The sequence below is a fragment of the Petromyzon marinus genome, chromosome 4 (assembly GCF_048934315.1).
Source record: "Petromyzon marinus isolate PM22_M1 ecotype Great Lakes invasive population chromosome 4, UKy_Petmar_22M1.pri1.0, whole genome shotgun sequence".
Classification (NCBI taxonomy): domain Eukaryota; kingdom Metazoa; phylum Chordata; class Hyperoartia; order Petromyzontiformes; family Petromyzontidae; genus Petromyzon; species Petromyzon marinus.
Genome location: NC_133670.1, coordinates 23349245 through 23363561, shown reverse-complemented (window position 1 = coordinate 23363561; position 14317 = coordinate 23349245). Strand labels below are relative to the sequence as shown.

The window sequence follows — 14317 nt, the reverse complement described above, 5'->3', positions numbered from 1 at the left end:
GACACTTCACTCAAAGGAGTGGAGAGATGAAGTGTGAGCGAGTGATGACATTTTAGAAAGAAGGCAGATAAAGAAGGGCGAATTGAGGGAGGGCCTCACCATAGTGAGCCACCTGTGGAGAGGCCAACTTCTCCAGCAGCAGGCGGGTGACCGTCTCCTCCGAGATGACCTCCCCCTTCACCAGCCGTTCCTGCAGCTTTAACCACCGACAAATGCCCCACAACAACCGCCCATCGGGTATCGAGTCAAGCATGGTGCTCTGAATGAGCTACTGGGCACGTGCATTGCGACTAGCTCCACAGAGCTGTATATAACTTGCTAAGCAGAATGGCTATTGAATTTATTGAATGTATTGTATGTAGTGTGTCTCCATTGAGATGCATACAGCTTGTTTACGAGTATGCCCCATTTGTTTTATTGAACATAGGGCAGTTCCATTAATCTGTATGCATCTTGTTAACCACGAAAGCTTGTTTGTTCTATTTAACAGCTCTTTGTGAAACAGCATGATTCATTTGCATAAATGTTATTTACAAGCAAGCATTGTTATTATTGAATTGCCCTCCAGAGATTATTCCATTAAAGTCTGTTTGCAATAATGTCATCACTTATCTGGGAAAATATACCTTATATATTTGACTACATCCCTTACAAATAACAATGAACCATTAATAATATTATGACATTTTCATGTAAACACGTATTTCTATTGTCCACTTCTCTCCATTATTCTTAAGGCATGTTCGCATACATTTCGAATATATTTTTTAACACATTGAAAATTATTCTAAAATATGCAATTTAATGTATAATTGTTATTTAGTGTTTCATTTTTTTCATATAGGAAAGCCTCACTGAGTTTGAATACTATTTTTCATGAAGGTCCTGCAAAGTTTTTCAGTAGGTGGTGATCTTACTGATGTGTATAATCGCAACTGAGCAATTTGCAGATAACTTCTCAGCATTGAGATGTATTGGCAATATCAGTTACATTGTATGTTTATTTTTGCGATGGAAAGAACCGGAGAACCCAGAGGAAATCCATGCAGAACAGGACAAGCACATAGAAGCTCCACACATAAAACCGCCGAAATCGGGAGTCGAACCAAAATCCTTCTTGCTGTGACACAACAGGTTTTATCACTGTGCCAACTTGCCACCTCATGCATCATAAGTAATATTTTATTTCTTTTTCTTATTGACTCAATTCACCTTTATATGATCATCAACAATTATAAATAATAAAAGCACTCTATAAAATAAATTTGGCCCGACAGGATCAATTTCCCAGTTCAGCTCAATTAAATTACGAAGCTACCATCTGGTAAATAATAAACATTGGATAATTATAAAAAGACATATTTGATCACAAAATAAAATGACATTCACAAAGGAAAAATGTTCTGTGATCTTATGAAGTCATATAAATGATGAGGGCCACTCTGAATATTACCAAGAGAAATGACAGATGAGGATGGGAAAACTATATATTCAGAGATAGGTACACTCACCACTAATATATCTACTGGGCTCTGTAAATGAAAGTGATTTATTTTTACTATTAACAATTTATACAGCAAAATGTAACGTCAACAATACCATGATTCCAGTCTCCGTTTGTGCATCAATATGTTGCTGAATTACAGCCACACCTAAGAAAAGAGAGATACTCGAGTCAGAATTGCCAGAGCTAAGGAAAGGTTGACCTTCCCTCAATCAATAACTTCACCTTTACTTGTGAATACAAATCCGTGTTACAATCATATGTTATCTGCAACATAACATGTTGAATATACCAACTTTATTGCGTTAAAAAAATGCATTAACTACATCATGCACATTAGCAAAGTACTTTCAAATATATTATTCATGAGCACAGAAAATGTATTTTATCACTGTACAGTTGCACAATACATCATCGCAAAATATATCAATTGCCACAAGTGTGATTTATAAATATTTGCACTTATAAGTAACGTATACAGTAGGCTGCATGTAGAATTACTATGATTCCAAATCCTTAAATCTGGTATACTCTGATCTCAGGGTGAAGCTGATTGTGTAACAGAATCAGAGATGAGATTTTCATGGAAATGTAAGATTTGACATACAATTATGGCGACGAGGTGGCACCATATTCATTATTTAAAAATACAGCGGTGCGAACGGCAATAAAGCGCCATCGCCAATTTTCACACACAATTAATGGCTACATTCATTTTAAAATGTTTTACATGCAATAGTTACGTACTTTCATGCTACTGTCTGGTGTCATAAAATAATTTAAACTTTGTATACTGTAATACAATATTAATAAATAACTGCATGGGACAGCAAGTACACAAGGTCTGTTTAACCATGGTCATTTTAAATTTGAACTTATTACGTCAAGGTCAGATACAATAAAAAACACATCAATACCTTCAACCAGGACACATCTCCACACCTTGGTCAGTCTCCTAGCCAGGGTGGCCTTCCCCACTCCCTATGAAAAGCATGCAAACACAACAACCGCCGTTCATCACTAGGTGGCGGTGATGTCACCACGGCGCTTGTGCCATGCTCAGTGCACTTTGCAAACACATACACAATCTAACAAGACATGCCAAGCGCACATTGCACAGGACTAAAAAAAAACTATTTTGTCATGCACTATAAATAGAACCAGATGTGAGCCTGTTGATATACAGTGAATCTTTTGTCAGGAAAACTGGGTATAAACACAACGCTAAGATTGTGGGAGAAACAAATGCTAGTAAATGGTGTATACAAGATTAATAGTTGTAACTCATTCATCAAGTAAAATAACAATTCCTAAGGAAGAACAATAGTGAACTACATTTGTCTGTATGCATGTTGAACTTCTTTCACGCCATTCGTGTAATGGCAGATATAAATGAAGCCATTTCTATTCAAATTACAGTTAACTTTGTCCGTAACACTGCTGAAAATCACGTGAAAAGTTTTCCCAAAGAAATGGTCCTAAAGTTTATCAAAATAAGAATACCCACTCACATGACAGCCACGTGATGATAACTGCTACATTTTAAATGACTGTCATTCAGCTTCTTTTATATAGAAGAAAGCTTGTTCCCTCTACTGGCCTCTGGGAGCATTGTATAACTGCTGACATTTAAGTGGTTTGCTCTTCTATTGGTTGGGTGCACACACGTGATTTTAGTTAAATCATCCTTAATATGCCTGCACCTATATTTTTCTTTAAAGAAAGATTCAACCCAATCGTTACTGTTTTTCCATAATACTGGAACTTGGTGCAAGCACTGGAGGACTTTCTTTAGCACTGAATGGAACAAAATAACACTTCCATAACATAATGTTTAAGTAATGGTATTTATGTCGTCGATACAACAACAAAAATAATGTAATGTAAATATATCACAGATATTGATCCCAATTCATAGAATGAATCCTTGAGCTACTTCAAGTTCATGTATTCGTAATGTTAAGAGCAAGTACGGTATTGTTAAAATCACTTAATGTCAGCTGAGTGGCTCAGAGGTCAGCGTGTCCAGCTGGCACAGCCAAAATCTTGGGTTAAAATTTCAGCAAGCACTCGTAATTAAACTGGGAACTCATGTGTAGTGAGCTGATGGTCTCAGGCCGGGAACTGACTGAGAAAAAAAAAAACATTACATTTGGTTCTGCACCTAAATTGGCTAAATGTCGGCTTATCTGCATGACGGGAGGGAACGTGTGGACTCTAAGTCATTTGAAGTGATCTCAGAAATCGTTTTGTGGTATCCGCTTCTGCAGAACCGTCCTCTAACATGACGAGCGCCGCTGTACATCATTTTCAATGCAACTTTCGTCAAATCTCTGAAAGTACAAGCGGGACAAAATAAGAGGTATAAAATGTTGCACATAACAGAACGCGCGATGGCGCTGTTGCTTCATTATTGTAACACAACACAAATAATTTTGACACTAACATCTTTCAACCCCTTATCAGTGCCTACATTTTTACAGACCAATTCAGACTTTATTGGTCAGCCCGTGCCATTATAACTCTCAACGCTCATCCATAAAGTCCCATCACAAGGGAGAAACACAAACAAAGAGAAAATGTTTTTCCCGTATTGAAACGGCTGGACGCCATATGGACCTGTAAACTCAATTTCCCTGTAGAAGAATACGGGTAAATCGTATGGGTTGACAGGTATGGACACTGTACAAGCTAAACTATAAACTATAGCTCCATTCTCCCTATGGTCTCCCTATAATTACGCATTATCTTTTTGTTGCTGCCATCCCATTACATTTTGGTCACATTATACGTGTAACATTTGAACCAGCAGGATTATAATGAAATTGAATGCCATATGTTGTATAATTGCAGTCACTTTAACCTTCAAACTGTCTTGTCCACAAATTCTATCCATTCATGCACAGCCACGTGATTCTTATGCAATCCATACAACACGTAGAGTAACTGCAATACTATTCTGGCAACTCACCCGATGATGCTGGATGTAATTACCAGCGAAACATCGTGTACTCAAATTGTAAATGTTGTGGATTTACTCTCCAACACACCGGTGGGTTGAAGTAGTAACTAATTGACGTTTTATTTGCGTGACAAATCCCTTACTAATTGGCTGTGCCGGGTAGTGAAGGGTTACGACACATTTATACTTACGTGATATAACCCAAAAACCTTTATTACGTTCAATATTACATATGTATCTTCTTTGGTTCTTTCGGTAAAGTCACGTAGAGAATATTATTGTGTTATTTTATTTGATCAATTTATTTTTTTATTCTCATTCTACGTGACTTTACCGAAAGAACCAAAGAAGATGAATCCTTGCAGTCACGAAAGCTTTAAATCGAAATTACATATGTACTTTGACTATTTGTCACAGACTATCAACAAAAATATTTTTAAATCACAGGCACTCGATCGTAGCATATTATTGACGCCACTCCTCTGACTGCTATTTTGAAATGTATGAAGTCACATTGAACTGATGGAGCACCTGAGTTAATTTTCATGCAAAAAAATTCAAACTCGTGAGACATCCTAGGACACAGCCTAGGTACGAAGGTGCCAATATGAGCAATTTTTTTGTTTGGGTAGTGTCTTTAACTAATCACATGGCAGATATTACAACGTGAAACTTAATAGTGACGGTGCTTGCACGTCAGATCCGTGCCACTATTAAGACTAAACATAGAGACGAGGGCCATCGGTACCGGCTTTCCAAGGACAAGCAGGCAAAGTGGCTTTGATAGCAGCATCTGCATCTCTGCTTCATCCTCATCGAAGGGACCAAGAAGGCCCATGGCGGTAACTCCTGCCGTGGGGCACTCAACAGGCCCTCTGCCACCTCTCGTCCGTCACCCCACCACACTGCAGCACCTGTTCAAGATTATGACTCCTCAAACATACCAGACAGATGGTCATGGGGAGGGGGGGAGGGAGCTGGGCTTTCCACTTGAAGGTCCACACAAAGACAAAATTCCCCCGTATATAGCCATTAACAGACCGTTGGGACAAGTGCTGTCAGCAAGTGCTGACCTGCCCCGATTGGGCATGTGTGAAAAAGAGCTTCATAGCTCGTCGGATTCCTCCAGTCTAAATAAAGATTCTGATTCTGATCACCTATGAAAGGCCGGCATGGGTGGCCAACACCACGCCCGGCGGTCTTTGTCTTCCCAGTGCTGATGTCTACACAACCGCACGAGGTACTCATTTAAGGCTGAGTCGACCTCGGGAAGACCCAGAACAGGATTAATATATTCGCCACTGTTATTGGCCGTGAGCGGGAATTGAACTCGGATCGTCGGGTTATGTAGCAGAGTGCACTAACCACTGTGCCACCGCTCCCCAAGAAGGCCCGCACATCTGCACATGGTCACACTCAACTTAAACCAACCAACAACCTCTGTGTTTCGTATTCACTCGACTACTCTCGTGTTCAATTAATTGCAAACGTTGCTCTGTTTCATATTCTTGGTTATTTCGGTAAAGTCACGTAAAATTCTCACGACGTTTCGACTGCAACACAAGCAATCATCATCAGGTAGAGGAAACATATAACCACAGCAAGAATTTGTTTTTCTTTTTTCTTGCTGTGGTTTTCACACCTGATGATGATTGCTTGTGTCGCAGCCGAAACGTCGTGAGAATTTTATTGTTTTATATTTGTATTATTTTATTGTTTCCCTTCTACGTGACTTTACCGATAGAACCAAGAATATGAATCCCTGCAGTCACGAAAGCTTTAAATCAAAAGTTGCTCTGTTTGTAATGCTAATCCCACGTTTTAGCTGCGTGGTTGGCAAAAAGACCGCTTTGGGTTGATCGTGAAATTGTGAAACAAAATATTGTCCCAATTTGTCAAGAAGTAAAAAAGAGGACGAAACATTTCAAACACATCTCTGTGGACATCACTGCGACATACTTTTTTCAATTTTTTTTCATCAACTAAGCTTCCGTGACGTTATTTATCAAGCACCCATTACATGCATTGCGGCCCTTGAAATAGTTTATTTGACTGAATTCTAAAAAACGGCTCTCACTGTTATTTTGGTTATTTTAGTATTAGACAGACCGGAACACATAGTGTGGGAACCACGTGACGTAATGTTTTATTTGGGTTGCATCTCAAGTAGCTGTATAATTAATAAGCCAGCGTGTCTACTGATTGCTTTTGGTTGTTTGCAGTCGTGTGTACCTTAAGTTATTTAAAGCAGGATTCTATCTGAAAGAGGGGATGCTGTATTGACCATACTTCACCACGCCAGCCACTGGCATAGAGGGGTCCTATTTGTTTCGTAAACGTTAAGGGGGTAAATATGTTTTTGTTTAAATTAACTATGAAAAAAACAAGCATAGGTTTTTAGCCTATCTGGAAATAAATCAGGAGGTGTTAAGATGTTTAAACACCAAATAGATACATTGTGCAGGGAATTGTTTGTGTGGTTAATGCGTTTGAACATCTTAACGCCTCCTGTTTTATTGCCAGGCAGGGTAAAACCTATTTCTATTTGTTTTAATAGTTTGATACTGCCCCAAAAAAATGTCACACAAATGAAAGTGCTCTGGACATTCGGCCCCAATCAATGGAGAGATTCTGGTTAACCAGCTACTCGCTAATTAAAGAGCCTCACACGTAACACAAGGCGCAACAACAACAACAACGACGAATGCATAAACGGATGAGCCTTAACAATCACAACAAACAGCAGCAGCAGCAGCAATAAGAACCATTACTTGTTACGACACCCACAGCGAATAGGGAGATGTCGAGATCACATCATCATCATCATCCGCACCGCGTTCGAGACCTCCGCCAGCAAATAATTAAACAAACAAAAAAAATCGTTTATAACACAATTACGATGAGCCGTTGCTCGAATTTGTTTCTAAAATAAAAATGCGTATTATTTGGGTTTTTTTGTTGGTTTTAAAAGTCTCTTTTTGAAGTTGCGAGTTTTACCTCTCGGTCGGTTCTGGGCGGCGTCGTTGCTAAGGTCGCCGCGCGTTGCCCGTGGCAACGGCGTAACTAGGGGGGGGGGGCGTCGAGACGTTGCGGACTCGGCTGGGATTGGCTGGGATTGCGTCACGTGGTGGCGGCCCGTCGCCATTGGCGCCGAGCACGTGCGCGCGCCCTCGCGTGGACTTGAGCCGTCAGCACTATCATCATCGTCGATGTCATCTTCATCATTGCCCATCATAATCATTATTATTACCATCAACTGAATAATATGAATAATCATTGTCATCTACATCATTATTACCATCAGCATCATCATTACCATCAACACCATCGTTACCATCATCGTAAATATTATTACCATCTTCAGCTATGCCATCATCAACATAATCATTATTATTACCATCAACTGAATAATATTAATCATAATAAAGTGTTAAAGCTTTCGTGACTGCATAAAATTACTCATTGGTTTTTTCGGTAAAGTCACGTATGTAGAAATACAACAAAATTATATTAAGTCACATATGTGACTTTACCGAAAAAACCAATGAGTAATATTAATCATCATTACCATCTACATCATAACACTATGTTCCTGGGTAGTAAGTGTTATTTCGTAATTGTTCATGCCTAAAAAGTATATAAAATGGCTATTATTTCCCACAAACTTTGCTTTTGTGACCAGAACAGTGATATATTAAATTGTACCTATTTTCAATGAGAAAACGGGCGAATTTGTGTCTTTTCGATCACATAAAGTCAGAAAAAAACAACATATGAATCAAAATTAACATGTATTTATGCTAAAGTAATACAAAAATGACTACAACAGATTTAGAAATGAGTAGTGTTTCGAGATTTACGATTATACTGTAAATCACTTTCACGAATCAGCCCCCAATCATCGTTATCACCACAAGCTATTGGTACTGTTATTGGCGTCATCATCACTATCAGAATCAACACCGCCTTCATTAACACCATTGTCATTTGCATACACCGGTGTCAATCAACCGCTGGACAACACCGTGGTCAGTGCGGGCTGGTGATGGAGAGCGTCTCCGATCGGTTCGCCACTCATTCTAGCCCCATGGCCAGAAATCCAACTCAGGTTTCTGTCTTCAGAATACAGTCCCGCAGTCAGACAGAACAACGATTCTCCCGTGTAGCACGCATAGGGTGATGGGGCGAGTATGTATGAGAGTGCGGTGTGAGCGGAAACACGATCGGACCGCCTTTGTCTTCCTGGTGTCGCGCCTACTTGCCCATTTACGCTTATATCGTCGACCTAGAGTAGGAAGGGGGCCCAGGGCCGCTTCATATTTTGGCCGCTGGGAATTCAACTCAGGCGGGCGGGTTCGATGTAGCGCGTTGCTCTAACCACTACGCGACGTCTCCCCACATGAGCACAAAGACAAATGTGCCCCGTATAGCCTTTAACATACTGTTGGGAAGGACCTATGAAGGCCAGCACGGCGCACAAGGGGAGTGGGGTGGGCAACACCACGCCCGGCCGCTTTTGCCTCCCCAGTGTCGATGTTTACACATCGCAAACCCAAGTTACTCATTTAAGGCCGAGCCGACCTAGTGGAGGAGGCCCAGGACCGGTTCAAACATTCGCCGCTGATGTTGACCGTGGCCAGGAACCAAAACCCAGGTTCAACGGGTTCGACGTAGCGCAGTGCGCGCCAACCACCAAACCACCGCACCACGTTACCACGTTCTCCCAACTACACCAATACTCTTACTTACATACATATACACACTCACTCAGGCTCGCACACACACACACGCACGCGTGTAAACACACACGTGTTTCTCGCATAGCGCGCATACCCCACGGTAATGAGTGCGCATGAAGAACTGTGGAGCGCCTATAATAGCTTCCTCGTGCATACAGGGGGCTCGCGGCCAGCTCCGCCAGCCAGGCCCGCTCTTGCGGCTCCCCCGAGTTAACGTGCAATTAATCAAGCTATGGGGGGGTGGGCAGGCGCGGGCGGAGGAGGAGGGGGGGGGTTCACGTTTAATTAATTACCCCACGCTACGGGCTTGCAGGTAACGAGGGTTTGTGGGTGGGGGGTACACTCACAATTGGAGGTACCACATTCAGTTCCGCCCCCTCCCCCTCTCCAAATATCACCGCATCAACATTTTCCACGGGAAGCATCACTCCAGTATCTTCTTGGCTTCCTTCGCTGGGTGGTGACGCAGTGGTGGAAATCGGCCGGAGCAGAGTCCGGGGGAACGCTGTTCCCCCGGACTTGTTTTGGCACGCCACATCCAACTCGCCTTATAAACTTGTTCAGAGGATTATAGGAACATACGGTGCAATAATATAGCAAAACTCAACACATTCATAAATGACACTGCCATAAAAAAAGATATATATAACAGGCGACGTTTCGAGCAATGGCCCTTCTTCATAGCACACAGATTTTCGTGTTATTTGTGCTTTTGCACCACTGCCCCAACGCAGTTTCACTAAAGATGTTGAATATTAATATAAGATTACTGGATTATAGATAGGCGTACCTTGTACTCTAGTGGTAGTGCCTTACGCCAGTAATCCACACTCCAAGCCAGTCTTAATACCAACGTCTTGGGGAAAATGTCTAGTGAAAACTTAAGCCGTGATGGTACTTCCAATCCATTATTTGACGCTCCTCGCCCATCCGTTTGTGGAACCATTAAATCGCACATTGAGCCTGTGGTGTCAATGCTCTGCTGGATGTTGGCTGTAACCGTGGCGTGGCGGACCGTGGCAGCTACTTGACCATACTTCACCACGCTGGTCACTGCGGATTACTGAAGGCAGGGAGTATCTATTGGTCATAGGTCAAGACGTACGTACCGTACATGAAGTAACGAATCTTAAAGAGGTAAGTGTAGTAAGCATCCCTACGCTCTATTACTTACTCCGAAGAGGGCTTTGTTGTCAAAATCTTGATCTTAATAATGAATCGGTTTTTTTTAATGAGCAGTTTTAAAGGGTAGTGTGAATGGAGTGGAATTTGTGTAACTCTTCAAGATTGGCGAAGCAAGATGTACTGTATTCACAGTCGTATAATAGCCACGAACAAGAACGACATGTACGTGCTCGCGTGCATGTCGGGAACACTTACGTAACAATAGCGACTCATTCACCTAGGGATGGTTGACCACTTCCTATGAATGAGCGCAACGTGGGAGCGAATCGGAGCACGTGTGCACAGCCTCTGTCAATCCCCATGGCTGGATGAGAGCCTTCTTCCCCCACGCTACTGCGTGGTCGTGCGGGGTATTCATTTGGCCATACCTCACCACGCTGGTCATCGGGGATTGGGTGGAGGCAGGGAGCACATACGTCGAGGGAACATAAGCGCAGTGCAACAACAGATTTGTCTTTGCCCGGTCAACCCTGTGTATACGTTGTTGGCATGGGAGTTTTATGCAGACATGTAACGCTATAGCAAGATCCGTTAGTAGATTTCCCGGAAAAAATAATGGGGGCACATTACAGAGGAAATGTATTTACGATCCCAATGAACGCTTGACGCATCGTCGTTTCGGACGATTTTTGACCCCCCCCCCCTTCGTCACACGGCGTCACAAAAACTCAGACCCCCCCCCCTCAAATATGACGTCACAAAGCTCTGCCCTTCCCCCCCAAATAAAACATGTTTCAAATCGCTTTAAACTATTGTCATTGTAGTGCGTATTTAATGTGGCGCTGCACTCTGATGTAGTAGGAGAAAACATTTATTAAAAAGTATATTTAATTAAGTAGAACGTGTTGTCTATATTTATTTAAAGTTGCGCATTTTGATGTGACGTCACATTTCTCAAACCCCCCCCCCTCGTCACACATCGTCACAAATGTCTGACCCCTCCCCTAGGTGCGTGACGTCATTTATGGACGGCCCCTAAGCAAGTTACACACTGCCCAACATCGGGTGTGTGCGTGCGTACGTGTGTTTGTGGGGAGCGATAGTGCAGCGGTTAGCGCGCTGCGCTATGAACCTGGCGACCCGGGCTCAATTCCCACTCACGGCCAACACCAGTGACGATTATATGAACCGGTCCCGGGCCTCCCCTAGGTCGACTCAGTTACAAATGTGTTTACATCGCCACTCGGGAGACAAATGCGGCCTGGCGTGGTGCTGACCACTCACAGCTTCGCGTGCTGTGCCGATCTTTCATACAGGTTGGTCGCCCCAAAAGTCTGTTAAATGCTATACGGGGGGGTGTGGGGGGTATTCTTGTCTTTGGTGTGTGCAGTCTGTGCGTCGCGTCTTCACGATGTCACGAAACGTGCACTGAACACTGCACAAGAGGCCGCGCGCCCAACGATGTCAAGGCCGCCACGTGTTTGCGGTACAATTCAGTGGCGTCGAGAGCGTTGCTTCGGAAAAAAAGGCACTGCCTCAGTGCCTTCCCACCAGGTTGCCCATTATTATTACGCCGTCTGAAAAAAAAATCCCTGCGTCAGGTCGACCGCGTAAAGCAGTGCCAGACACGCGTCTATTTTTCGCCGTGTCGGTTTTCTGTAAAAAGTGTAACTATTTGCGGCTTATAAGCCATGCGTGATATATACGGTGTGTGGTTTGAGTGCCCGAGTCGTGGAATGTCACCCCAAGTGTGCCCCCGGTAGCCACACTCCGAACATGATATGACTTTTGTATTGGGTTATGGTAGCCAATGATTTATTAATAAGTAAAATGATAATAGGCGCTATTTTTTTTAAAGTGTTCATGGGGCGTTGATAAGAATGTTAATCATGCCACGGTGTAAAAACCCAATGTTAAAATTGAAAACTGTGTTGTGTGTGTGTCTGGTTGTGTGTGTGTAAACACAGCCATGGCGACTGACTGGTAGCCAAGGTATGACAGCCGCTCTGGAGGGACGAACGAAGGGGAGTGTGGAACAATGAGTCACGTGGTCCACAAGAATGTACCATTGGCATGGTGGACTGAGCATGCCTGCAATTTCAGCAATTTGGAGACTGGGCGCTGGAGAATAACGTTGAGAGATCATGTGTTTCAGATACCCGACTGCGGGCCGACAATGCGACCAGTGGGATCCAGTAGAGCAAGTAGGCTGTGGCGCGCATCTGTGCGGATTCTGGAGTGTTTTACTCGCAAGCTTGGTGTTTCTCTTGGCACGCCATTTCCTCTCACATGCGAAACAACAAAAAAAGCCGAAAAGTGACCGAATATTCCGAGTAGGATCGTGCAGAGAGGGAAAAAAATAGAAACATGCATCGTGTGAAAAATACACTGCCATTTTTTGTAATCTTAATTCACTTCTTGATGAGCGGGGCCTCGCCACCAGCCTGCGTGTCGTGGGGGGTTCTTTGACCATATTTCACCACGCGTTGGTCAGTGCGGGTTGGTGAAGGCACAGGACGGTGTAAGATTTGTGGGACTGTTCTCAGCTGTTCACAGTGTCGCCCCGCAGGCAATCACGCGTGGCTGGTACTAGTGCAGGATTAAGCTAGTGCGAGGCCTGTAGCATATGTTATTGAGGGGGCCTGATTAAAAAAAAAACACGCAAAAATATTAAACACACATTTTTTACTTGCAAAGCAAAGTCATTGTATTTTTTCATTTGCTATGCAGCCAGATAATACGACAAATCGCTAACATTAAAAAGACCCGGTTGTTCATGAAAGTTGAAGGCAGTATAGTACTACAGTAATAGAACAAGTGTAGAATCACTGAAACGGAATTGATAGCTTGAAATCATTTAGCGCGGCCCGTAGCATATATAGCTACTTTTGTTACTAAGATAATCCGGCACTGGCTGGTAACGCACTGAGTTTGGAGCAAGTCAAGATCTATAAGTATCTTGGGGTCATCTGGATTCAAAACTGAATTTTGAAGATCACATTGATTATATTGGTAAAAAGACAACAATAAAAATTGGTTTTCTGTATCGACACAAGCACTGCTTACCTCTATGTTCCGTTTGGAATTTATAAAAGCTACCATACTGCCTCTACTTGATTACTGTGACATCGTGTATAAATCAGCCCCAAGTACTGTACTGAAGAAGCTTGATTCCATCTATCACTCGGCCTTAAGATTTGCATTGAACTGCCCATATAGGACTCACCACTGTGATCTCTATATTGGGTCATACTTAACATATCTTAATGTTCGACGGCTTGTGCACCAGATGTTATTTATTCACGATGTATTTACAAAAAATCCGCAGACTACCTGCTGGATCTCCTCTATGTTTCAAAGAACAAATTTGACCTCAGGTCTTCGCTCATTTACCAGCTTCACATTCCCTATTGCCGTACAAAAACTGGAGGAAGGGCCTTTGCTATTGATGCCCCCAGGGTCTGGAATGCTATTGCCAATAAACTGCAACTTGAATCACTACCTATGAGATCTTCACTCAAAACTGCTCCAGAGGAGTTGTACACCCCTAGCTGCCACTGGTATTCAGTGACCTAAAATAAAATAAAACGTTTCGCTCCGGATGACCGCTGCAAAGTATTATCTGTATTTTGATTTAGTTTGCTGATCTTAAAGGTGCATTGAAAAATTTGATACTGCGACTGATGCTCCTGTTGTTGTGGAGTGACTCATGCAGCTAGCTATGGTTCTTGGGTTTGGTGTTACATGTTGTTTATGTCGTTTATTGTGAAAATTCGGTCACAGTTCCTATGATCACTGTTACATTGCTTTTATGGATTTATTTTGGTGATGTCGAAAACTTTTTTGGTTTGGCCATGTTTGTTTGTTGTAGTACGGAGTTAGACTGTGGTTGTTGTTGTTTGACTTGCATCCCACTGGGATTTTTGCACACAGCGTTGGTGTTTGGTGCTTATTCAGGAATATTTTGCTGTTTTTTCCTGGATTTTC

General features: G+C 42.6%; 1 protein-coding gene across 6 annotated transcripts in view; it reads right to left on the bottom strand.

Moving 5' to 3' along the window:
* Positions 1-7542, bottom strand: part of AK9 (adenylate kinase 9) — a 35089-nt gene extending 27547 nt beyond the window's left edge. For 2 of the 6 annotated variants that reach the window (XM_076060163.1, XM_076060171.1), the window contains exons 1-4: positions 5215-7524; positions 2422-2485; positions 1600-1652; positions 100-196 (exon numbers count right to left, since the gene is read on the bottom strand). In XM_076060163.1, coding sequence (XP_075916278.1) covers positions 100-196; positions 1600-1652; positions 2422-2485; positions 5215-5304 — 304 coding nt within the window. In that variant the 5' untranslated portion in view covers positions 5305-7524. Of the gene's footprint in view, positions 1-99; positions 197-1599; positions 1653-2421; positions 2486-5214 lie in introns of those variants that run through there. The other 4 variants (XM_032945077.2, XM_032945101.2, XM_032945093.2 and 1 more) reach the window with 4 other exon arrangements.
* Between the last annotated feature and the right edge of the window lie 6775 nt (positions 7543-14317).